Source organism: Puma concolor, chromosome D3, assembly GCF_028749965.1.
Source record: "Puma concolor isolate L17-30 chromosome D3, mPumCon1.1.hap2, whole genome shotgun sequence".
Lineage (NCBI taxonomy): Eukaryota > Metazoa > Chordata > Mammalia > Carnivora > Felidae > Puma > Puma concolor.
The window spans coordinates 7,565,916-7,588,832 of NC_141678.1; the positions used below are offsets into that span (position 1 = coordinate 7,565,916).

Here is a 22,917-nt window from a genome sequence, read left to right on the forward strand (position 1 = left end):
CCTCCCCTACTCTCTCAAAAACAAATAAATAAACTTTACAAATAAGTAAATAAACTGGGGCACCTGGGTTGGCTCAGTCAGTTGAGCGTCCGACTTCGGCTCAGGTCATGATCTTGTGGTTGGTAAGGTCGAGCCCTGCATCAGGCTCTGTGCTGACAGCTCAGAGCCCGGAGCCTACTTCAGATTCTGTGTCTCCGTCTCTCTCTCTGCCCCTGCCCCATTCATGCTCTGTCTCTCTTTGTCTCAAAAATAGATAAATATTAAAAAAAAATTTTTTTAATAATAAATAAAAATTTAAAAAGCTCTGCCTAACCCCAGTCACAAAGATTTTCTCTTCTGTTTTCTTCTAGAAGTTTTGGAGTTACATTTTGGTCTATGATCCATTTTGGGTGAATTTTGGTATAAGGGGCAAGGGACGGGCTGCGGTTCATTCCTTTTGCACGTGGATGTCCAATGGTTCCAGCCTCCGTTGTTAACTGTTTGCAATGAGCATTAACACTATCAGGTTTCCCGGTGTTCTGGGGACTGGCAGTCAGCAAGGGGGCATCCTGGCCCCACGTGTCCCTCAAATCTAACAGCGGGGGCCCCGTGCAGTCCTTTGCTGGCAGAGGAATTGGTTTCAGGTCGCTTTACCTCCTCTCTCTCTTCCTGAAATCTCTTGCATAAAACAAACCATGAAAGGGCAGGGGTGGCTTAGTGGTCTGGCAACGTCCCTTTGAAAATAAACAAGTGCAGAAATTGAAAGCCAGCGGCCATCTCTGGGGACTACTCTGAGAAACAGTTTGGGGCCGGTGCATCCGCTGCGCGTGGCTCTCCTGCCCCCGCAGGCAGCAGGTCGGACGTGGCAAAGCCAAACAGGATCCTGATTGCTTCAGATGTCACTTCTGGCCAGGCAGACCACCCCCCAGCTCCAGGCCTTTGCAGAGAGAGGCTGCGCTGGTGGGGGGTGTCTAATCGTCGGGGAGGCCGGAAGAGGTCCATGGCTAAGCAGCCCTGCACAGTTTGTACAGTCGGCCTCCCTCGTCTAAGGGACGGTAAGCTCTGTTTTACAGATAGGGAAACTGAGGCAGGGGGAGACGCGCGCGCGCACGTGTGTGTGTGTGTGTGTGTGTGAAGTAGATGAGTGCAAATTTGGGATTTGGGAGGGACAATTTTATCGAGGTATTGAAGCATACAACTCAGCTTTAAAGAAATTCACACAGCTGTGGGATCCTGCCCACAGTCCAGTGTTAGAGCATATTTTCATCACCTCCTGTCTTTTTGCAGTCCATCCCTGTTGCCACCTGTCCCGGATAACCCAGGCTTTTCCTTCCGTCACCACAGTGTTGCTTTTTCTAGAAATTTCATGCAAACGGAATCACGCAGTAGGCGGTCACAGCGAGATTTCAAGTCAGAATCTAATGAGGAAGCCAGAGAGCCAGGACAGCAGGCACACCTTCACCAAGGGTTTTCCCCGTCCCGCCTGCTGTGTCTCTGAACCCCAGTCTGGACGCCTTTTAGAGAGGCTACAAATTGGCTCCCCGCCTCAGGGTTGAAGCCAGGGTGAAATGAGATAATGGAGGTCCAATATCTTGCATATTCATAATCAATACCCCATGGAAACTGGAAATAGACCAAACGGCCAGCAGCAGGAGAATGCGTAAGTGCCTTGTCGTGTCTTCACCCTGTGGAATATTCTCTAGCAAGGAGAATGGACTCCAGTGATGTGCAGCCATCCGATGAATCTCACAAACATTGTGTTAAGTGAAACAAGACAGAGGTAAAAGGGCACATACTGTGATTCCATGAACAGAAAGTTCAAAACCGGGCAAAACACACCTGTGCAAAGAGAAGTTGGGAGAGCAGCTGTCCTTTGAGGGGTGGTGACTGGAAAGGACAGCGGGCTGGGGCCATACAGGTATATTCAGTGTGTGAAGGTTCATTGAGCTACACTCTCACAAGCTGAGAAATCAATGCAAAGTCCTGCATGGTGCCTGGCACATAGTAGGTAATTATTATTCTTATTCTTTCCTCTGCACGGTGTTTCCGTAGGAAAGTGTGGTTGACTGCAGAGGTTGGCAAACTTTTTCTGTAAAGGGTTAGTTATTACATATTTTTGACTCTGCAAACCATATAGTCTCCATAGCAACTATTCACCTTTGCTGTTGCATCATGAAAGCATCCAGAGATTATATGTAAATGCACGAGCATGGCTGTGTTCCAGTAATACTTTTTTTTTTAATTTTTATTTTTTGAGAGAGAGAAAGTGTATGGGGGAGGGCCAGAGAGAGAGGGAAAGAGAGAATCCCAAGCAGGCTCCACACTGTCAGTCCAGAGCCCAATGCAGGGCTCAAAACTCACGAACTGTGAGATCGTGACCTGAGCCGAAATCAGGAGCCGGACACTTAACTGGCTGAGCCACCCAGGTGCCCCTCAATAATGCTTTATTTACAAAAACAGGTCGTGGGCTGGATTTGCTGACTCCTCACCCACAGACAGATGGACCGGATTCCAAAGCCTCCTTCACAGACAGAGTCACTGCAGGACTCTGTTCAGTCATGTCCCTGTCCCCAGTTTTCCTGTCTATATAATGGGGAAAACTTTAGAATGCTCTAAACTACCATTCCGGGTGGCTCGGAGGTCAAATGAGCTCATAACTGAGGGACCCAGAGGGAGGAAAGAGCAGGAATTAAGAGTCTCTTGAGATTCTTTGGTGCAAAGCAGATTGTTATTTCTGCCAAAGTCTGAAGAGAGAAAGCCATCGACCTCATTTCACCCAGTGCATCCATGGGCACCAGTGTCCCAGGGGTATCTTGGAGGGAGTCAGGACCCACAGGCCTGGCACCACAGCCTGGTCTTTGCCTTCTAGAGGCTTTTCTCTCAACAGCCTGTGGAGGAAGAACGATGGTGAAGGAGGCTGTAAAATTGAGTCCCCAGTGGGCTGTTCCTCTGAGACCCAAGGCCCCAAAGCTCCCTGCCTGGGACTGCTTTACTGAACAGCCTGTGTCTGTGGCAGGGACGTACCCTCTAATCTCCAGCCTTTGCTCAAGCCTTGCCCTCAGCCAGGAGTGTCTTCCCTTCTGTTTCCTGCAGGGCTTTTACTCGTCCCACAAGACATGATTTAGGGTATGGATCATCTGGGGTACCCTGGGTGGATAACCCCACTGTCAGTCATCTGGGGAAGAGGCCGGTCTTCAGAAAGCCAAGTATAACTCAGAGGCAAGCCCAGGGGCACCTGGGTGGTTCAGTCGGTAAGGCATCTGGTCAGCTCAGGTCATGATCTTGCCGTTCATGAGTTTGAGCCCCACATTGGGCTCTGAGCTGACCTCTCAGAGCCTGGAACCTGCTTCGGATTCTGTGTCTCCCTCTCTCTCTCTGCCCCTCCCCTGCTCACTCTCTTTCTCTCTCAAAAATAAATAAACATTTAAAAAATGAAAAAAAAAAAAAAAAAAAAAAAAAGAAGGTAAGCCCAAAGCAGCGGGGAGTGGGCAATTCTTGACTTTTTCTGCACCTCATTCTCTGGGAGCTGGGTTTCTGGGGTCTAAACATGATTGAAGATAGTAACTCTAATAGTAGTAACGGTAGCAGCCAACATTTATTGAGATTTACTCTGTGCCAGGACCTGTCACAAGCACTTCACATGTATTAATTCATCTAATCCTTGCGATGACCCAAGAGTAGGCACTGTTAGTCTTCCCCTCCTAGAGGAGGAAACTGGGGCCCAGAGAAGCTAAGATACTTACCTGAGGTGACATAGGTCTAACGTGCTGGAGCTCTGAAGACTGTAGAAGAGGTTGCTTCAGAAGTCCAAAATGGGTTCTTATCATCCTTGTTATATCTTTTTCTTCAGCTCTGAACCATCGAAGTCTCTGTCACATGGGAGCGTTAAAAGGGGAAGTTGGAGGGGAGAGAAAGACTCCTTCCAAGAGAATGACACCCAATCAGCAGTCAGAGCTACCTTATGGGCAACCACCCCTCCTTCTGGATTCGTCCAGGAGAGACTCCAAGCCCTGGGACAGACGAGCGGGGACTCACGTGGGAAACGATCCAGGGAAAACTGACCTGAAGGGCCACAATTGACTCACAACATTGAAAAGCTCAGGAGGAGAGCTGGCTTCAGGGCCGGCTGGGGCCAAGTGCTCAAAGGCTGCCCTCGGGAAGCTCACATTCTCCATCGTCCAACTCTTTCTTGTGTTCAAGTCACTTGCAGGCAGGCCTCTCCCTACCGTGCTGGCCCTCTAGGGAATTCTCTAGTGACTACTTTAGTGGGACTCTTTTCTAGCAGTTCCCACGGAAATCTCAGGGCTGACTGCCACTGGGCCACAATGGCTTATGTGATCATCCTTGAACCAACTGTGGCCAGGGGGTGGGACCATGCGGGTGGTGCAGGCCTGGGTCACCTGGCTGTCCCTGGGACTGAGTGGACAAGGGTGACCTCTACTGGCAGAAGAGGGGAATGCAACTGGCAAAGAGCATGTGTCTATTAGCCTTCGGAGGGAAATAAAAAAGATTCCTCAATCACAGGAGCGGGGATTGTTAGACTTGGCCTTTAAGGTCTGCACTCCCACCTCGGTCTTGACTGTGGCTCTCCATGATCCTTGTTGGCTTAGTCTGGGCTAAGACCCAGACCTCAGTTTCCCTACCTGTCTCTCCCAGCCCACCTGACTCCACCAGCTGGGCTGCAGTACTGATTGCCTGGGAGCACACGGCCTTTTGCCAACTCCCAGCCTCCTGCTTGGCCCACTGCCCCAGTTCCCTGGTTGCTTTGCCCCCATCTCCAGCCTTGGCTTTTTCCAATCCATGCCATTCCCTGGAAATCCTGTCCCCAGTCCAGCAGAGCCCTGGATCAGAAACCTCCAGCCTACTCCTTGGTGTCAACAAGAAAAACGAACTTCTCATCCCCATGCCTGGACTCCTTGCACCATCCCTGACCCCGCCCCCTCAGCAAAAGGCACCTTCCCTAGTTCCGAACGGTGTTGGCCATCCTGGCACACTGGCTCACTTATTTGCCTATAGCTGAAGGGACAAACTTGAGTCACTGCTGCCCTGGGCCCAGCATACACGTGGTGCTCACACGAATGCTTGCAAAGCTGCATTTTCCAGCTCTTGTGCATGACTGCTTCTCAATTAACGGACAGGAGAGGAAGTCAGGCAGCTCCACAGACGGACAGGAAACGGCAAGAGACAGAGAAGCCAAGAGAGTCACAGAGAGAGTGAGCGTATGACTGAGAAACAGATCTGGGGGGGGAGAGGGGTGGAGAGAAGGGTGGCGGATTCACAGGGACAAGTCTGGAAGGGACGGAGCTTCATCCAGGACGGAGACGCGGACACGCGGGGAAGACAGAAAAGGAGAGCGCAAAAGGGTGCCAACTGAAGCATATTTTTGGTTGAGCAAACAAAGTCCCTATGATTTCTGTTTTGTCAAGCCGAACTTTATCAGGAGTTCAGGAGTCTCTTTCGCTGAGCAATCAATCCCGGGAAAAACACTAGAACATGGCAGAAAAGAAGGGGGTGGGAGGGAAAGGCAGACAAAACAGAACATTTGCCTCCAGGTGGGTTGGCACAGGCAGGCCTCACTAAAACAATAATCCCATCCCTGCCCTCCCTGCTGGCAGATCAGCCTCGGCCAGGTTTCAGGTGGAAGAGGAGATGGTGAGACAGGCCAGAGAAAAGGAAACCATGGAGGGAGACTCCAGGGAGGGAGCCTGAGCTGCCAGGGAGAGAAACGCCCCAAACGCCAGGAGGGGAAAGGGCCCCGGGAAGGTTCTGCCTCCGGCCTGGCCGCGGGTCACTTAAGCCAAGACAAAGTTGCCATCCACGTCCGGGCCGACTTCTCAGAGTGCCTGCCACAGCCTCGCAAAGTCGAGGACCAGGGCCTTTCCGTGGGGGCCCTGCCTGGCTATGCGACTGTTTCTGTGTTCTCGCCTCAGCGAGGAGGTCTGTCACCCCTGTGTCCAGTGTCCAGCTTGTGCTTAACGGTGGCAGCTAACGTGACCCTGGGAGGCAACAGTCCCTGCGTGCAAGGAGCTTAGTGCCCTGCACAAAGTCAGGGCCACACGGTCGTGCACGAGAGGCCAGAGCAGCTGGCGAGGGGCCCTCTCGCCATCCAACAGATTTTACCCTTTATTACGATGCTAGAAAGCCACATGGTGTTCATGATTTGAATTTTTTTTTATTTTCTGAAATGGAACCATTGTACATTGTACAAACCATATCTACTGATGGAATAAATAAGTGAAAAATTATACTGCTGTACAACACGCCAAAAAGAAAGAAAAAAAAAAACGTAAGAGGAAAAAAAATTAGGTAACGGTGAAAAAAGGTCTTTATACCTCTAACCAGGTCCTTGGCGATAATGAACATTCCAAACCATGACATCGTTTGTAATGAGAGGTCACCACCCTATAGATCGGTCAACTGCCCTCCAGGTTCTGGGTGTAAAAGTGCCAGCACTTTGTGGAATGTGTAGCCGAAGCCTCCCCGACTTCGTGCGTGGCGGGGAGTAAGGTTGCCCTGGGAGCCCTTTAGGCCACAGGGCCTGGTGTCCGCGGAAGGCATCTGCTGAGGACCCCCGCCCCTGGCTCGGTCGGCTGAAAGGTCTTAGATTCTGTGGTGGGAGGAGGGCGAGGGGCGCAGGGTGGGTGGGCGACAGTGGCTCCGAGGAGCGGACCACGTCGGGGAAGGAAGCACGTGTGGATTTTTGCAGTCTAACGATGCCGCGCGGGAGGCCTTCCCGGCCAGCGATGCGTGCGGGGCCACGGGCGCTTTGCCTGGCGTGGCCGCGGCGGGGCCGGGTGGGTCCCCGGCCACGGGCCCCTTCCTACCTTCATCAGGCACTTCAGAGAAAAACTAATGACAGCCTCGGTGTCGTGGATGTGGTCTCCGTCCTCAACCGCGTTGACTCCCCTTGCCCGTCCAGAGAGGGCACCGCAACCGGAAGGCGCCCAGGGGACCCCGGCCGACTCGCCGTTCCTGTGGATGCGTGTGTGGGTCTCCTTCGGCTGTCTTGCTCCTAACCTCTCATTTCCCAAAAAAGAAAGGAGATAAATCTCCAAATTCACCTTTCATCAAAATGGAGTTTTGCCGCAAAGAAAAAAAGTTAAGTTACTGTAGCTCTAGAGGATCTGGAGGTAAAGCCGCCTTGAGAGATGCTGAGAGGTAACGCAGAACACAGTTCTCCACAGAACTGACTGCCTGAGGGGCAAAATTGAGAAGGATTTTTTTTTTTTTTTTAAGACAGAAACCTTTCGGCATTGCGAACTTCAACATTAAGATTCTCAAAGTTTGTTGTGTGTTTTTTTTTTTGTTTTGTTTTGTTTTGTTTTTCCCTTATTTCAGGAGACATTTTTGCATGAGGTATTTGAAATTCAGGAACATTTTGATTCTTCTTGAAGTGCAGGAAATAGATTGGCTCCCTTAAAAAAAAAGTAAGAGCCTCACCCTCAGAAACTTAGAAACTGGAATCTGGCAGACACTTCCCATGGTGGTCAGGAGAGAGATCCACACGTCAAAGGTGGTACCTGAATATATGCACCAATCAGCAAAACAAAAACGAAAACAAAAAAACCACAAAACAACAACAAAATAACCCCCCCTCAACCCTCCCACCCCCTCACACAACTCAAAGGAAGTTGAACTCCAGTGCAGTAAAGAAAGCTCAGGAAAAGGGTTAAGGTCCGAGGAGTCCATCTAGGAATTAAGAGCAAACCAGGCCTCAGAACCAAACGATCAGGCGGTTTGTCCACGGGGGGCATCGCCGTTTGAGTGAGAGGAAGCTGTCCTGGCACAGGCACAGGACGGAGGCCAGGGGATGGGGGCTCAATCACCCCTTTCTGGAGGAGTGTAGAGCTTTCTGCTCCCCGGTGCCTTGTTTCTGGCCTTTGAGGCCCAATCATCAGGGTCTGCTCCCCAGTGGGGACCATCAGCGCATCCTGGGAGCGAGAGGCGATGGACTGTTGTTGGCTCTGAAGAGTCAGGAACGCTTTGCCATCTCCCCTCCCCCCCTGGGGGGCGTCGGGGGAGAACCCAGAGGAGCCGGGGAGGCGGAGGGCAGCAGGTTACTGTGGATTTGAAATCCAGGCAACACGCTAGGAGAGAAAGTTCAGCACCAGCTCTTCTTGCCATCTGCTCCCAGCCTCCTCAGCCCTTTCATCGTCCTAAGGAGACAATCCTGCAGTCAGCCACAGAAGCCATGTCGTCTTCGGAGGTGTGGGAGAAAGCGGTTATGGTGGGGATAGAGGGTGGAAGTGCCAGAACAATCTAAGGGTTCCGTGTATCCGTCTGGGCCACGGTGGGCTTGGAAACACCGGCCTCAGATGCCCCGAGGAAGTGAGAGCACATCCAGTGGCCCGCCCTCGGGGACAGTGCCCCGACGACATCGAGACTCCTCGGACCTTGGACCCAGGCCCCAGGGCCCAGGGCGTGCTCAACGCCCTCCCTCCGCACCTGCAAATCAGGTGGCCAAGGAGGTCCTGCTCTTCCGAGGCCTCAGTTTCCCCTCCTCCCTGCCTGCTCCGCTCCAGCTGAAGTCCCGGGTCAGGGAGGGGAGAGATGTTGAGGACGGTGGCACCGGCTGCCTGGACAAAACCGAGCGCACTTTGCAAAGGGAGATGCAAAACAACCGGGAAAACATGCCAGAGGTCACCTCAAGGGCACAAGGCACAAAAAAAGAAAGCGGAAGGAATCGGCTGAACAGTGAAATGCCCCGACGAAAACCGATTTCCTGATCGGCACCACCCTCAAATATAGCTTATATCGTTAAATAGAGAAGTGGGGGGTGGCGGAGAGGGGAACGAAACAATACAGCAGCAACACAAATGTAATCTTGGCTTCAGAGACAGTGTGCAGACCCTCCTGAGTGCTGTCGACTCCGCCTTCCCAAGGACGGTCCCTTCGAGACTCAAGTGTTTTGCTTCACAGCAGAAAGTTCTTCAGTGTCTGAGAAGTTACGCTGTTCTGGGTTTTCTTGGATTTGCACTTGGTAAACTTGGAAAGTTAGTAGTTCTGTCTGCACCCGAGAGGAATCGCTCGGGGGAAGTTGTTCTAGAATTCAGCCTGCAGATGGCTCTCCCGTGGAACGTGGACAGCAGGACTGAACGTAGTGTCTACATCTCTTCAGAGTTCTGTTGCGAGGCCTCCAGTTTCAGCTTCTTAGAGGGTGGGACTCCTTCCAAATCCTTGGGGAAGAAGAAGGGAGAACAGAGGTTAACAGCCAGGGGGGGCAGTTTCGGCCAGCCGTGAGGTAGAAGGTCAGCCCAGGAGGAAACTGAGGCCCACCCCCTGTGGTTCCAGCCTGAGGTTCTGGCCCTGTGCTCTGTGCTCACCAAGCCCCGCGTCACCTGGGTCCCCCATCCCTGCCACGGTGGCTTCCCTGTGGGTCTTCAAGCATACCGTCACCCACGACCGTTACCACACTGCCCCCTGGGCCTCTAAAGCTTCTCTGTCCCCTTCACCACACAGGCCGGGGGAGGGTTTCCCCATTATCAGCCCTCCAATCTGTAATTAATCGCTACGGTAATCATTTGTACACTAAGTCCCAAGGGCACCTCTCCAAGCTCAAAGAAGGCCTGGTCCAACCTTGCCATATGGACAATGGCTCCTCCAGAGCTCCGCACAGGTGCCTGGCCTGGGCACACACTCAGCGTTTGTTGAATGCACTTGTGCGTTTTTCTGGGGAAAAGGCCCATAGTTGTGACCGAACTCCTAGATCCCATGACCCAAAAAAGGCTCAGCACTCACTCTCCCACCCTGACTTTCCCATTCAGGCATCGCCAACCTGGCCCATCGCCCGAGACCAGCTGTTGACCTTATCCGCCTCGAATGCACCCCCGTGTCCGTCCAGGATACCACACCTGCCCGGGATAAAGCTGACGGTAGGCAGGAGGCCTCGTTTGCTCGCCCTGTGCCCATACCCCCCACGTACTAGCAAGTATCACCAACTCCATCTCCAAATACCCCTGGGCCTGCCCACCTCTCCCCGCTGCCTGCTGCCCCATCCATTGTCCTCACCACCATCACCTGCCCAGAGAAAGCAGCATCCTGTTCCGAGGTCTCCCTGTGCAGCCTTCGCCAACATCTAACCAATCCCAAAATAGAAATCACACACAGAACATAAAACCTGCCGACGCTTTCCCACTGACTTCAGAGCAAAATCCCAACTCCTTACCAGGCTGAGAGGGCCCAGCGGCCAGCCCAGGCCTACCTCTGTGCCTCGCCTCACCGTGCTCTTGTCTGCTAGGCCCCGGCTCCCCTGGCCCCCCTTTTGTTCCTCAGGCTCGTTCCTGTCTCCAGGCCCAGGCACCTTTGGTTTCTCTGCCCAGAAAGCCTGCCCTATTTTCCCATCCTTCAAATTCCCACTCAAAGCCCCTTTCTCTGCCTATACCAGCCCGAAGGACCCTCCACTGTCAGGCCTCCTTGTTCTGGTTCTCCTGAAGCACGTGTTGGGACCTTGTATTCCTCCTGTGCCTGCTGTATTCCGGCTGTGTCTTCCTCCCCGGCCCCATCATGAGCCCCAAGAGGGCAGGAGGGATCCCGTCTCTGGCTCACCCTGGGTCTCTAGTATCTGGTCGAGAGCCTGGCCCACAGCAGGTGCCCAACAAATGTTCCATAGAGGTCCTAGACCTTGATGCAGGCTGTGTATGAGTTTCTTTAAAAAAAATTTTTTTTAATGTTTATTTTTGAGAGAGACAGAGCGTGAGCAGGGGAGGGGCAGAGAGAGAGGGAGACACTGAACCCAAAGCAGACTCCAGGCTCTGAACGGTCAGCACAGAATCTCATGTGGGGCTGGAACCCATGAACCGTGAGATCATGACCTGAGCCAAGCTGGACACTTAAATGATTGAGCCACCCAGGCACCCCATCTTTTTTTTTTTTTTTTTTTAGTATTTCTTTTTGAGAGAGAAAGAGTGCACAAGCAGGGGAGGGGCAGAGAGAGGGGGACAGAGGATCCAAAGCAGGTTCCATGCTGACAGCACAGAGCCCAACGTGGGGCTCAAACTTGTAAACTGCGAGATCATGACCTGAGCCGAAGTCGGACACTCGACTGACTGAGCCAGCCAGGAGACTGTGGGTTTGAGTTTCCTGTGGCAGACCCTGACAGCAGGTGTCGCAGGGAGGCAGAAAGAACCCCTCCATCTGTGTTCTCCCTTGTTCTCATTATGAAAGCGATAAACGCCCGATAAAGACAGAACAGCAGAAAGCAGGTACTGTGCCTTCCGAGGATCGTGGGTCCCGCTCGGGAGAAGGTCTTTGGTTCTGCAGAGCACCTGGGTGCGGGGGCAGCATGTGAGTTTGGGAGGGGAGCCTGGAGGGAGGTGAGCTGCTGTACAGGGCACAGGAGAGAAGGAGAGAGGGAAGAGGGAGGGAGTGAAAGAGGAGCCACGAATTCAGGACAGTGGAGCCAGCAGAAGAGCCGAGTAAGTCTTCCTCATGGGGGAGGAAGGGAGGGTTTTTTGTTTGTTTTTGTTTTTGACACAGGAATGGCCACATTTCAACGTCAAGTTGTTTTGCTTAGCTGTGATGCGTTCTGCACCTTGCTCACAAGCCTCGGAGCTCTGTGAGCAAGCGTCTGTCTGTGTGTGCGTGACAACAGCAGACGAGGCCCCGTTTCAGGTCTGGGTCCCCTGGAAACGGGAGTGGAGGTGGGGGGGGCATGTTAGAACAGGAGACCCCTGTACCATTCAGACATCTGCAGGGGAGGGGAGCACGAGATGCCCCCCCAGGGTATGGATCAAAGTTTCAAGCTGGTCTTTCTTCCACTGAGTTCAGGAGGCCAGGAGATCCCAGCTGACATCCTGGTTCTACAAACTGTACACAGGGCTTTGATTTTTATTTTTAATCAAATGGGCTCATGCTATGCCTGAGGTTCTATGTCTTGCTTTTCTCATTTCGTGTTGTGAGGGTACTTCTTTATTGACGGTCTGTACCTGGGTCAACCACACTCTTTTTAACAGCTATGTACCAGTCTGTTCTATCCGTGACCCCAGGATTAATTTAACCAGTCCCCTTTGACAAACTTAGGTTGTGGCTGATTTCCTGCCACTGCAAACACATCTTCTATCAACACTCCCTCTGTTTCTGGGCAGAATACTCTGGAGGAGTATTCTGTAGGAGGAGGGGGCTGCAGATCCAAAGGGGCACTTCCTCTTCGGGGGACAGCCTGGCTTAAGGCTCTGCAAAGTGCAGACCATGTCCCGCACACCCTGCCTCTTCCAGTCTTTTGGCTACTGCTCCTTGTCAGTGTCTCCCAAGGTCCTGGAAAATAGTTTTATTCGTTGGCGTTTTGACACCCCTGAGTCCCCAACTCATCTTAGGTGAGCACAGTGGGCTGACGGTGAAAAATCACAACGGTGGCTTCCAAGGCATTCCTGTGTCCAGTGTCACAATGAGTGTGTTAACCCACATTCTCTCATCTCATCTGCGCCCTGGTCCCAAGACAGTCCTGTGACTCCATTTTGGCAGCTGCAGACAATGAGGCTCAGTCATGCTAAGTGAAGGAGTTGGCGGATTTGAACCCAGGATGTTTGCTCCTATCCACCGGCCACCTGCTTCTGCACTGTCTAATTCACACCAGATGCGCACAAACGGCGATGACCCAGATCGGGGTCCAAGCAAGGTGGGGGAGGGGGTGTGGTCAGTTGCAAAATGCTAAAGGATGATTCATCTGGCATTTAGGATTCTGCAGACTTACCGTCCCAGCTCTCAAGGAAGCTAACTTTGGGTCACGAGAGCAGGCAGGGCCTTTGTGGACCCGAGTAAACAAAGTGATAAGGCTAAGGCTGGGTTATAGGATGCTTCCTCCTTCTACACACCCTGTTCCCTGAGGACTGGGCCCACGTGTCTCTTTCTGCAAGACACCCAGGGTGCCCAGGGCGGATCACAGGATGCTCACGAATCCTGCTCAATGAATACAGGAAAGTTCTGCTCTTCCAAGGAGAAAACAAAAAAACAAAATAACAAAAACGCCTTTCAACGTACCCCCGACACCCCAACGGGCTCCCGGCCGATCTGGCTGCCCCTCTGAGGCCTCGATCGAGGTACCTGAGAGATTGCGGACGCCTCTGCAGCTAGACCCGCGTCTCCAGATGGCTGCCGTTCTACTTTCTCTGAACTGTTCATCGAGTTTTCCATTGAGGACTGTGAATTCTGCTCGTCAGAAGCATCTGAGGGAAAAGCAAAATGACAGAAGCTGTTTTCAGACACGTGAGATGCGGAGCCAGATGGACCAATTACTAAAAATACCTGGAACAGGGTAGTTTTGTGGCCAGGCGGTCTGTCAGTGCTGCAGTGAGCTGTGGGGGAGGGGGGCTGGGAAACCTCTTAGTTTTTTTGTGAGGTGGTTTTAACCTGCCAGGCCACAGGCTGGCCCTGGGGCCTCCAACCCTCGCCTGCACTCCCACCACCTGCCGCGTGCCCAGAGAGGACATCTTAGGGATGCTACAGGCTTTGTGCCGTGTGCACCTGGCGCCCTCTGGTGGGCACAATGCGCTGCAACCGTCATGGCTGCTGACTCCTCCCTCCTGCGTTACAGAGCCTGCGTTCTCCACCTGGGGAGCCCACGGAGGTAACTGTCTTTGCAGACATTTCTCTTAATCACATGGGTATTTTCCTGACCGTAAGAGCAAGGACTGATCATTGCGAGAAACGGCAAATACAGAGAAAAAAAAAAAAGTTAAAATCAGTGATTATCTCACACCACCCACAACTACCAACCCACTAACATTTCAGAGGATTTATTTCCTAACATTTCAGAGGATTTATTTTCATCTCTCCAGATGTTTTCCCCCTACATGCATATAATTCTCTGCTCTCCCCAAATAGAGATCACACAGAATTTTAGAAAAAATTTTCACATCTTGAAAAATTCTCTAAATACAAGAGTGCACAAAATGGCCGCACAGCTTCTCCCAAGCCATCACTGATTTATAGATCCTGTTTTGCCAATTATTTGGGCTATTTCTTATGCATCAGTCTCCCTGCTCCCCACCCTCCCTGCCACGTTCCTTCAGCCGTAGCTGGCTGCATGTGGCAGTGCGGCTGTGGAAGAAGAGACAGCAGTGTTTGTACCTGAAGCTTATTTTGGGTACCGAGCAGCCGAGCTCACGGGGGGAACAGCAACATCCTGCCCAGGGCCCCATTCTGCTTGCACTCAAGGCCCCAACAACATATGTCACCCTGATTTTTCTAAAGTGCACTAGAACACTCAAGAATGCTTGCTTTTCTGGGGTTTCTGAGGCAGAAAAGAAAAAAAATCCAGGCTTAAGTTTTTTTTTTTTTTTTTTTTTATTTTATTTTGGGAGAGACAGAGAAAGCAAGGGGCAGAAAGAGAGGGAGAGAGAGAATCCCAAGCAGACTCCGCATTGTCAGTACAGAGCCCGATGTGGGGCTCGAACTCACACACCGTGAGATCATGACCTGAGCCGAAACCAAGAGTCGGACGCTTAACCTACTGAGCCACCCAGGCGCCCCTAGGCCTAGGTTTTAAAGCGAGCCAGGCAATATAGAGACGTGGAGCAAAGTCGGCAGCTCTCCGTGGCCTGAAGCCGCAGGGGAGCAGAGGGCTGGGGCTGGGACCGGAGGCGTAAGACCTTCTTCCCCAGGAGGCTGACCTCCCGGCACGTCCATCCCGGATGAGCTGTTGTTCACACGTTCTCTTACTCCCCAAACCAGCGGCCCTGATAGCTTGAGATCAGCACTGGGACACCAGCCGCCTGGCTGGGGCCACAGGGAGGTTCAGGGGTCCACTTCTCCAGGGCTGCATGCTGCCTACAAACTGGTGTGTGGGAGGACACAGCATGGAGAGATAAAGCCTAAGTTCCAACAGCGCCTCTGCCACTTGATTCCTCTGGGCCCCATAAAAAGCGCGGTTGGCAAGAACCACCCTGTCGAGTCACTGTGAGGACTAAATGGAATGACAGAGAAAGCACTCAAGTAGCGAAATAACCCGGGGTGGAGGTGGGGTGTAACTGAGGGATTAGCTAGGGCATAGACCCAGACTCCCCATAAACCTGACCGTTCTTTGATACTTTGCTCTACTCTTCTTTAAAAAAAATGTTTACCGATTGGGGCACCTGGGTGGCTCGGTTGGCTGAGCATCCGACTCTTGATTTCTCACGGTTTGTGGGTTTGAGCCCCATGTCAGGCTCTGTGCTGACGGTGCAGAGATGGGATTCTCAGTCTCCCTCTCTTTCTGCCCCTCCCCTGCTCACGCTCACTCAATCAAAATAAGTAAGTAAATAAATGACAAGAAAGAAAGCAAGAAAGCAAGAAAAAGAAAAGCAAGCAAGCAAGAAAAAGAAAAGCAAGCAAGCAGATTGACAGGGGCACCTGGGTGGCTCAGTTGGTTGGACATCTGACTCTTGATTTTGGCTCAGGGTCATGGGATCGAGCCCCATGTTGGGCTCCGTGCTGAGCATGGAACCTGCTTGGGATTCTCATTCTCTCTCTCTCCCCCTCTGTCCCTCTCCCCCACTGGAGTTCTATCTGTCTCTTTCTCTCAAAAAAAGAAGAGAAAGAAAAAGACAGACAAAGAAAGAAAGAAAGAAAGAAAGAAAGAAAGAAAGAAAGAAAGAAAGAAAGAAAGACAAGAAAGGAAAAGAAAAAGAAAGCAGATTGGTAGTTGCCATGGGTTAGGGCCGGGGGGAAGGGGAAGTGAGTTTATGGGCACAGAGTTTCCTTTTGGGGTGACAGAAATGTTTGGAACTGGTCAGAGTTGAATTTTATCTCCATTTTTTAAAAAAGTAAAAAAGGTCTCTGCTGGTGTTATATTCTATTTCATAATACGTGTTTGCTTTAGCAAATACCATCAACTGTTATTGTCCTCTAGCCTGCAGACCGGACAAGGAGGTTCAGAAATCATGGCCAGTCACCCAGGCATGCTGAGCCCCTGCCCGGCCTGAGAGCTCGCGGAGCACTCTAGGGCTCGGTGCAGCGCTGGTGCTGGAACTCACCCAGGGGAAATTATTTTCCTAGGGCCTAAATTTAGTCCAGTGAGTTTGGACATTATGTCATTCCCTGAGCTCACTCAGCAGTAAACAAGTTCAAAGCAAGGTCAACAGCTGGCGACCAACTTGCCCTGTCCTGCAGGCAGCGTGCACCCACCTGGGAGGCCTCCAGGCCTTTCTCATGGGGGCTCCCCCAGCTGTGGCGCCCCCCCCCACCCCGCCCCGGGCGATGCTGCGCAACTGTGCGTGCCCAGTGGCCCGGGGTCGCCAGAGGAGGACCCTGGTGTGGTTTCCTGGACCAGGAAGGCTTTTGGTGGTAGTGGGGGGAGGGGTGGGTAGTGGTAATAGTTACCAAAATGTGGCAACCGTGGAAGCAACAGCCCAAGAAGCGATTCCTAAAGTAGAGCTTTAACCGGCCTTCAGGGAAAGGAGCTGCAGATCCCAGACGTGGGAGGAACGCGGGAGAAAGCAGGCAGGACGGGGCGCACGTGGGCATCACCTCCCCTCGCTCACCAGGCCCCTCCTACACAGCGGGCTCCGACCCTTTGCCTCCCTTCCTGCCCCGTTCCTTGCGGGGACCTGACGGGGGAGGCAAGTTTTACTGGTCTCATGTCGGCCCAGCTGTGACCAGCGCGTCCCGTCCCCGGGCCCGGCCCCCTGGTTCCACCGCCCTCTGCCCGCAGAGCCACAGGGAGCCCAGGAAGGCACTGGGGGCCTCTGTAGGGACAAGGGGATGCCCACCCGAAAGGCCCGCGTCAAGCTTCCTACGATGGTGGCTCTCGACTGAAGACGATTTTGCCCCTCACGCGACGGGGGGCGTTTGGCAGGGTCTGGAAACATCTTTGGTGTCACAACCAGGGGTGAGGGAAAGCCAGGGATGCTCCTCAACATCCCGCCACACACAGAACGGCCCCACAGCAAAGACTCATCTGGCCCCAAGTGCCGCAGTGCCGAGGCTGAGAAACGCTGCCCAGCCACCGCCTCTCTGGAGGAAACTGTGGGATCCGGCCAAATTTTAAATGCCCGTACCTCTGACCGAATACACAGTCCACGATCCTTCAGCTCCATCACACCTGAGCACAGACGCAAAGATGTGTGGACAAGGCTCCACGCAGGACCGTGTACGGAAAACACAACACATCGCCCCCCCACCCCCACCCAAAACAACCCAAATGACCATCGATACGGGGACTATTTAAATGAATTAGGACACACGCACACCTCTGCATATGAAGCTGGCAAAGAGAATAAGACAAACCTGTACGTGCTGACACGGAACAATCTCCATGGTGATTGTTAAGGGAAGTATTCTTAAAAAAGGGAGGTTATAATCTCATATAGATTTTTCTAGGTGCACAGACTATTTATTTCGGAGGGCCACAACACAGGCTCAACAGGGGTCCTCCCTGACGAGGAGGACACCAAAGGCTCCGGGTGCGGGGCTGTCCAATCTGTGTCCTAACACCGAACTGTTTCACTCAGTTACCTGCACCCCACCCTAGCCTGCCCACGGGCCTACCTGGCACATGAGCACCTTCCTCACGCCTGGCTGGCCTGCCCCTTCCCCAACCCATCCCTCGGCCTCTCCTGCTTGCACTGTTCATTCCCCGCCATTCCCGCTCATCCTTCAAGCCTCACTCAGGGAGCACCTCCTCCAGGAAGCCTTTCCTGAACTCCTTAGGCTCCCTTTTCTTACCGTCTAGCACAGCAGGGGCCATGAACTCAAAAGCCCCCTTAAGGGCCAGGCAGTGCCATGAATGAGTCAGAGAAGCTGTTCAGTTCAGACACAAATAAAAAAAAAAAATCTAAAGGAATGCTCTTCTGTTCCTCTAAGAAACATATATTCGCCCAACCTGTCAGACTTTTACTTTTCTACTTTTGATAGTGAAATCGGTTCAAAAAGCAACTTAGTTTTCCCTTTAAATGTGCAATAAGAAAAGTAACAGTGATTGTGGAGTGACACGGGCTACTACTCTTGGGCCTCAGTGTCAGGGAGACAATAGGGAGTGGTGGGGAGTGTGGTAACTGGCAAGGGTGGCTCCGCTCAGCCTCCCTGGAAGGGCAGCCACATCTCTGTTTAACCAGTCGCTGTTCCACAGAAAAGCAGACCCAGTATTGTCAGATCTTCTGATTTTTCAAGAGGTGGAAATCAATCTCACTAAGCAAAATTGTTTTAAGGTTAAATTTTTGACATCAGGTGCCTGGATGGCTCATCGGTTAAGTGTAGACTTCGGCTCAGGTCATGATCTCATGGTTCGTGAGTTGGAGCCCCACATCAGCTGTGCTGACAGCTCAGAGCCTGGAGCCTGTTTCAGATTCTGTGCATCCCTCTCTCTCTGACCCTCCCCCCCTCGCACTCTGTGTATGTGTGTGTGTGTCTCTCTCTCTCAAAAACAAATAGACATTTAAAAAAAGTAGAATATGGAGGCACCTGCATGGCTCAGTTGGTTAAGCAACCGGCTTAGGCTCAGGTCATGATCTCGCGGTTCATGGGTTCAAGCCCCGCACTGGGCTCTGTGCTGACAGTTCAAACCGGGAGCCTGCTTTGGATTCTGTGTCTCCCTCTGGATTCTCTGCCCCTTCCTTGCCTGCTCTCTGTCTCCCTCTCTCTCTCTTTCAAAAATAAACATTAAAAATTAAAAAAAATAGAATATGTTTGAAATAAAATTTTGACATCAAATTCAAATTAAAAATAAAAATACCACCAGGCCCATGACCACACCCACACACCACACGCTGGATCTAGTCTGTCTCTGACCTCTGGGTGGGTGGGGGAGGGGGTCTCAGTCTCAGTTTTGGTGTCTGTCTGCCCTGCTTCCCTCTGAGTGCTTGTGGGGCAGGAAGCAGGGCTTAGCTGTGAGTGGCGCCGAGCCTCACACAGGGTGGGTGTGGGAAAGTGTGTCAAAGGGAACGGGGTTGGAATTGCCTCCATGGCCCAGAGAGGCCTTCCTCCTGAGAAGCCCCACTCCCTCCCCAAGCACAGAGAAGCCTGGACTCCAGGCCGGCCGCCCTCCCTGTCAGGAAAGCTCAGCCGTGTGCAGGGGCTCCAGCCGCAGCTGGCCCTTCATGGATGCTGGCAAGGCCATCCCCCCAGGTGCTGGGGGTCACCCTCCGGTCCCCACTCCGCCCAGGTACTCCCGCCTTGGACCTTCAAAATATACCTCAATTATCAGACAATCAAAACCTACGGACCTATCTTAGGTGCGATGATGGTACTTGTGATGAGGGAAGAAAAGATTCTTATTTTTGAGAGATGCGTGAAGTGTTCAGGGACGGAATGCCGTAAGATCTGTAACTACTTTCAAATGGCTCCCCCCCAAAATATTTATAGACAAAGCAAAACCAATTAAGAATTGCCCAATTCAGCTGACATATATGGGAGAGTACACTATTCATTTTTCTCGATGTTTGAAAATTTTCAAGAGTCGAGAGATCTCAAAATAGACAAAAATAAACCGACATGCACAGATTCGAGTACATATACGTCCTCTATGACAAGACTGCTTCTTGCCACCCTCTTCCATCCGGATGACTGCAGTAGCCCTACCATCTGTGCTCGGTCACAGTTAACCAAAGTGACCCTCTAGCCCACAGTGCTCAATCCCAGTGGCTCCTGCCTCACTTGGCACGGAAGCCAGGTCTGTTTAGTGGCCTACGAGACCCCCATACTCGAGGTCCTGCCTCCTCTCATCTCACTTTGTAAACCCCTCATCCGCACTTCCCCAGCCACTGAGCACACTCTTGCCTCAGGGCCTTTGCACTGCCCATTCCCTCCTGCCCAGAGTTCTTTTCTTCCACTTATCCACATGGGTTGCTCCCTTACCTAATTTTAGCCAAATTTGCTCTAATGTCACCCTATTTAAAATTGAAACACTCCCCATAATTCATCAAGACTCTCCATTTCCCTTTCTTATAGTTTTCCACAGCTCCTATCTTCTAAAAACTAGACTGCCGCATTTTTAAATTGCCCCACAAGAATATGAGCTAGTTTAGGCATTACCCTGCTTCTACTTGTACTGTGACCTTCTAGGGGCTGGCACGTGGCAGGCCTCCTAGAGACCCATCAGCGAACTACAGGAAGGCTGGCTGAAGACAGGCCCCTCTGATCCCAGGCCCCAAGGGCACATACCTTCGGCCCCAGGGAGCTCCTTCCCATCTGCCTGGGTCTCATCTGCCTTGGTGTCAGTGCCTTCGCCGGGCACAGCCGAGGTGGGCTCGGGAGCAGGGCTTGAGTTACTGCTGTTCTCCTGTTTGATGGGGGAGGCATCTGCTATGGAGCTCTGGTTGCTGTTATCATCTGCACAGGGGGGAACAGAACCACAGGGTGAGATCCCGCAGCTGCTGGGGAAAGGTGGGCTGGGGGCTCAGCCTCCCCAGGTCTCAATGCCTGCAGCCCCACAGGACGCTCTCCCAGGGAAGGAGGCACTTGCCCCGCCCTCAAGACCTCTGAGATGACCCACCCAGAGCCGTCCCACATGTCCTAAGAGGAAAAGGCTTCTAGAAGCCTGCCTGAACTTCCCCTGTGGGCTCAGGCCCGTGTTTGGGGGCAGCCAGCTGCAGACAGCGGCCTCACACATTTTAAGTCTTTGAGGGACATTTAAGACCTCTCTTCTGGGTTGAAGAAGCCAGACTTGTGCACTTGGCTCTGTAGCAAGACAAAGGCTGAAGCATGGTTCGTGTGTGAGGCAACACTGCAAAAAAAAAAAAATGTTCTGTTGATCTAATCAAGTGTCTAGACCAACTTCCACTTGATACAAAGTAAAAGGGGGAGAGGAACATGTTAGCAGAAAGCAGGCTATTCCACAGGACAGTCAGACCAGGCTCAAGTCAAAACCACTGATTAAAAAAGAGACAGAGAGGGGCGCCTGGGTGGCGCAGTCGGTTAAGCGTCCGACTTCAGCCAGGTCACGATCTCACGGTCCGGGAGTTCGAGCCCCGCGTCGGGCTCTGGGCTGATGGCTCAGAGCCTGGAGCCTGTTTCCAATTCTGTGTCTCCCTCTCTCTCTGCCCCTCCCCCGTTCATGCTCTGTCTCTCTGTCCCAAAAATAAATAAACGTTGAAAAAAAAAATTTAAAGAAAGAGACAGAGAGAGGGAGGAAGGGAGAGAGAGGAGAGGAGAGAGAGAAGTTAGGAAGATTATAAAAAGAAATTTAAGAGGGGCCCCTGGGTGGCTCAGTGAAGTCGACTCTTGACCTGGGCTCAGGTCATGATCTCACAGTTCATAAGATGAAGCCCCACTCTGACAGCACGGAGCCTGCTTAGGATTCTCTCTCTCCCTATCTCCCTGCCCCTCCCCTGCTCGTGCTTTTTCTCTCTCAAAATCAATAAATAAACATTAAAAAAAAAAAAAAAAGAAAGTTTAGAGGCTTAATAACTGGAGTGCCTGGGTGGCTCAGTCAGTTAAGCATCCGACTTCGGCTCAGGTCATGATCTCACGGTTGGTAAGTGGGAGCCCCAGGTCGGGCTCTGTGCTGACCAGCTTGGAGCCCGGAGCCTGCGTTGGATTCTGTGTCTCTCTTTCTGCCCCTCCCCATCTCGTGCTCTTTCTCTCAAAAATAAACATCAAAAATTTTTTTTAAAAACAAATGAATAAACGTTAAAAAATTTATGAGATTTAACAACTAAATAGGACATGTGAAAACTAGATTCTGTTTTGAACGTGCCAGCTTGTAAGGGGCATTTTGGATCAACTGGGGAATTTGAATATTTGAATATAGTCTGGAGTTTAGAAGATACTACTGTTACTTTTGTTAGGAGTAAACACGGCACACCGGGTGTATAGAAATGCCATTTATTAGTGACGGGTTCAGCCATGTACTTCAGACACAAGGTGGGGAAACTGATTTTAAAAGGCTTCAGTACAGGTTGCCTACGATTGTCAGAGCTGTGCAATTTTTATATGTAGATTACATTTCAATTAAAAAAAACTTAACACATCAGGGGCGCCTGGGTGGCTCAGTTGGTTAAGCGTCTGACTTTGGCTCAGGTCATGATCTCACAGTTCATGAGTTTGAGCTCTGCGTCGGGCCCTGTGCTGATAGCTCAGAGCCTGGAGCCTGTTTCAGATTCTGTGTCTCCCTCTCTCTCTGACCCTACCTGCTTCACACTCTGTCTCTCTCTCAAAAATAGATAAATATTAAAAAAAAAAAAAAAAAAAAAAACCTTACACATTAAAGAAACAGATGAGGCAAACATGGCATGTAAGGGAAAACCTAGATGGCAGGTGAATGAAGTTCATCACGCGATTCCTCCTACTCTTCTCTGCTATGAAATTTTTCATGAAAGAAAAAGGAACAGTTATTTGGGCACATCCTGGGCACCCACCACGTGTAGGCGCTGGGCAAAAACATCACATCGCCTATCCTCCCGACAACCTGCCAGGCAGGAGCTGTTACCTCCTTCACTTATAGAGGGGGAAACTGAGGCTCTGACGGGCAGAGCCCCTTCATCAGGCTGGTCTGCCCCACTCTAAACTCAACCTGCTGACGAAGCAGTTACACAGTCCCAGCCAGGTAAAGTGCATCTGATTCTTTTTTTTCTTTTAATCAATTTTTTATTTATTTAGTTTTTATTTCTTTTTTTTTTTAATTTTTTTTTTTTCAACGTTTATTTATTTTTGGGACAGAGAGAGACAGAGCATGAACGGGCGAGGGGCAGAGAGAGAGGGAGACACAGAATCGGAAACAGGCTCCAGGCTCTGAGCCATCAGCCCAGAGCCCGACGCGGGGCTCGAACTCACGGACCGCGAGATCGTGACCTGGCTGAAGTCGGACGCTTAACCGACTGCGCCACCCAGGCGCCCCTAGTTTTTATTTCTTTATATTGAGAGAGGGAGAGAAAGAGACCAAGCACCAGTGGGGTAGGGGTAGAGAGAGGAGAGAGAAACTCCAAGCAGGCTCCGTGCTGTCAGTGCAGAGCCCGACATGGGGGCTCGAACTCACGAACTATGAAATCATGACCTGAGCTGAGATCAGGAGTCAGACGCTTCACCGACGGG

At 51.7% G+C, this 22,917-nt stretch overlaps 1 protein-coding gene across 2 annotated transcripts in view; it reads right to left on the bottom strand.

The window, feature by feature from the left end:
- Positions 1–6,131: 6,131 nt before the first annotated feature.
- Positions 6,132–22,917, bottom strand: part of BCL7A (BAF chromatin remodeling complex subunit BCL7A) — a 31,084-nt gene continuing 14,298 nt past the window's right edge. The window contains exons 4-6 of one of the 2 annotated variants that reach the window (XM_086681604.1): positions 20,050–20,217; positions 12,955–13,139; positions 6,132–9,155 (exon numbers count right to left, since the gene is read on the bottom strand). In XM_086681604.1, the coding sequence (XP_086537730.1) occupies positions 9,084–9,155; positions 12,955–13,139; positions 20,050–20,217 (425 nt within the window). In that variant the 3' untranslated portion in view covers positions 6,132–9,083. The remainder of the gene's footprint in view (positions 9,156–12,954; positions 13,140–20,049; positions 20,218–22,917) is intronic. The other variant, XM_086681605.1, reaches the window with a different exon arrangement.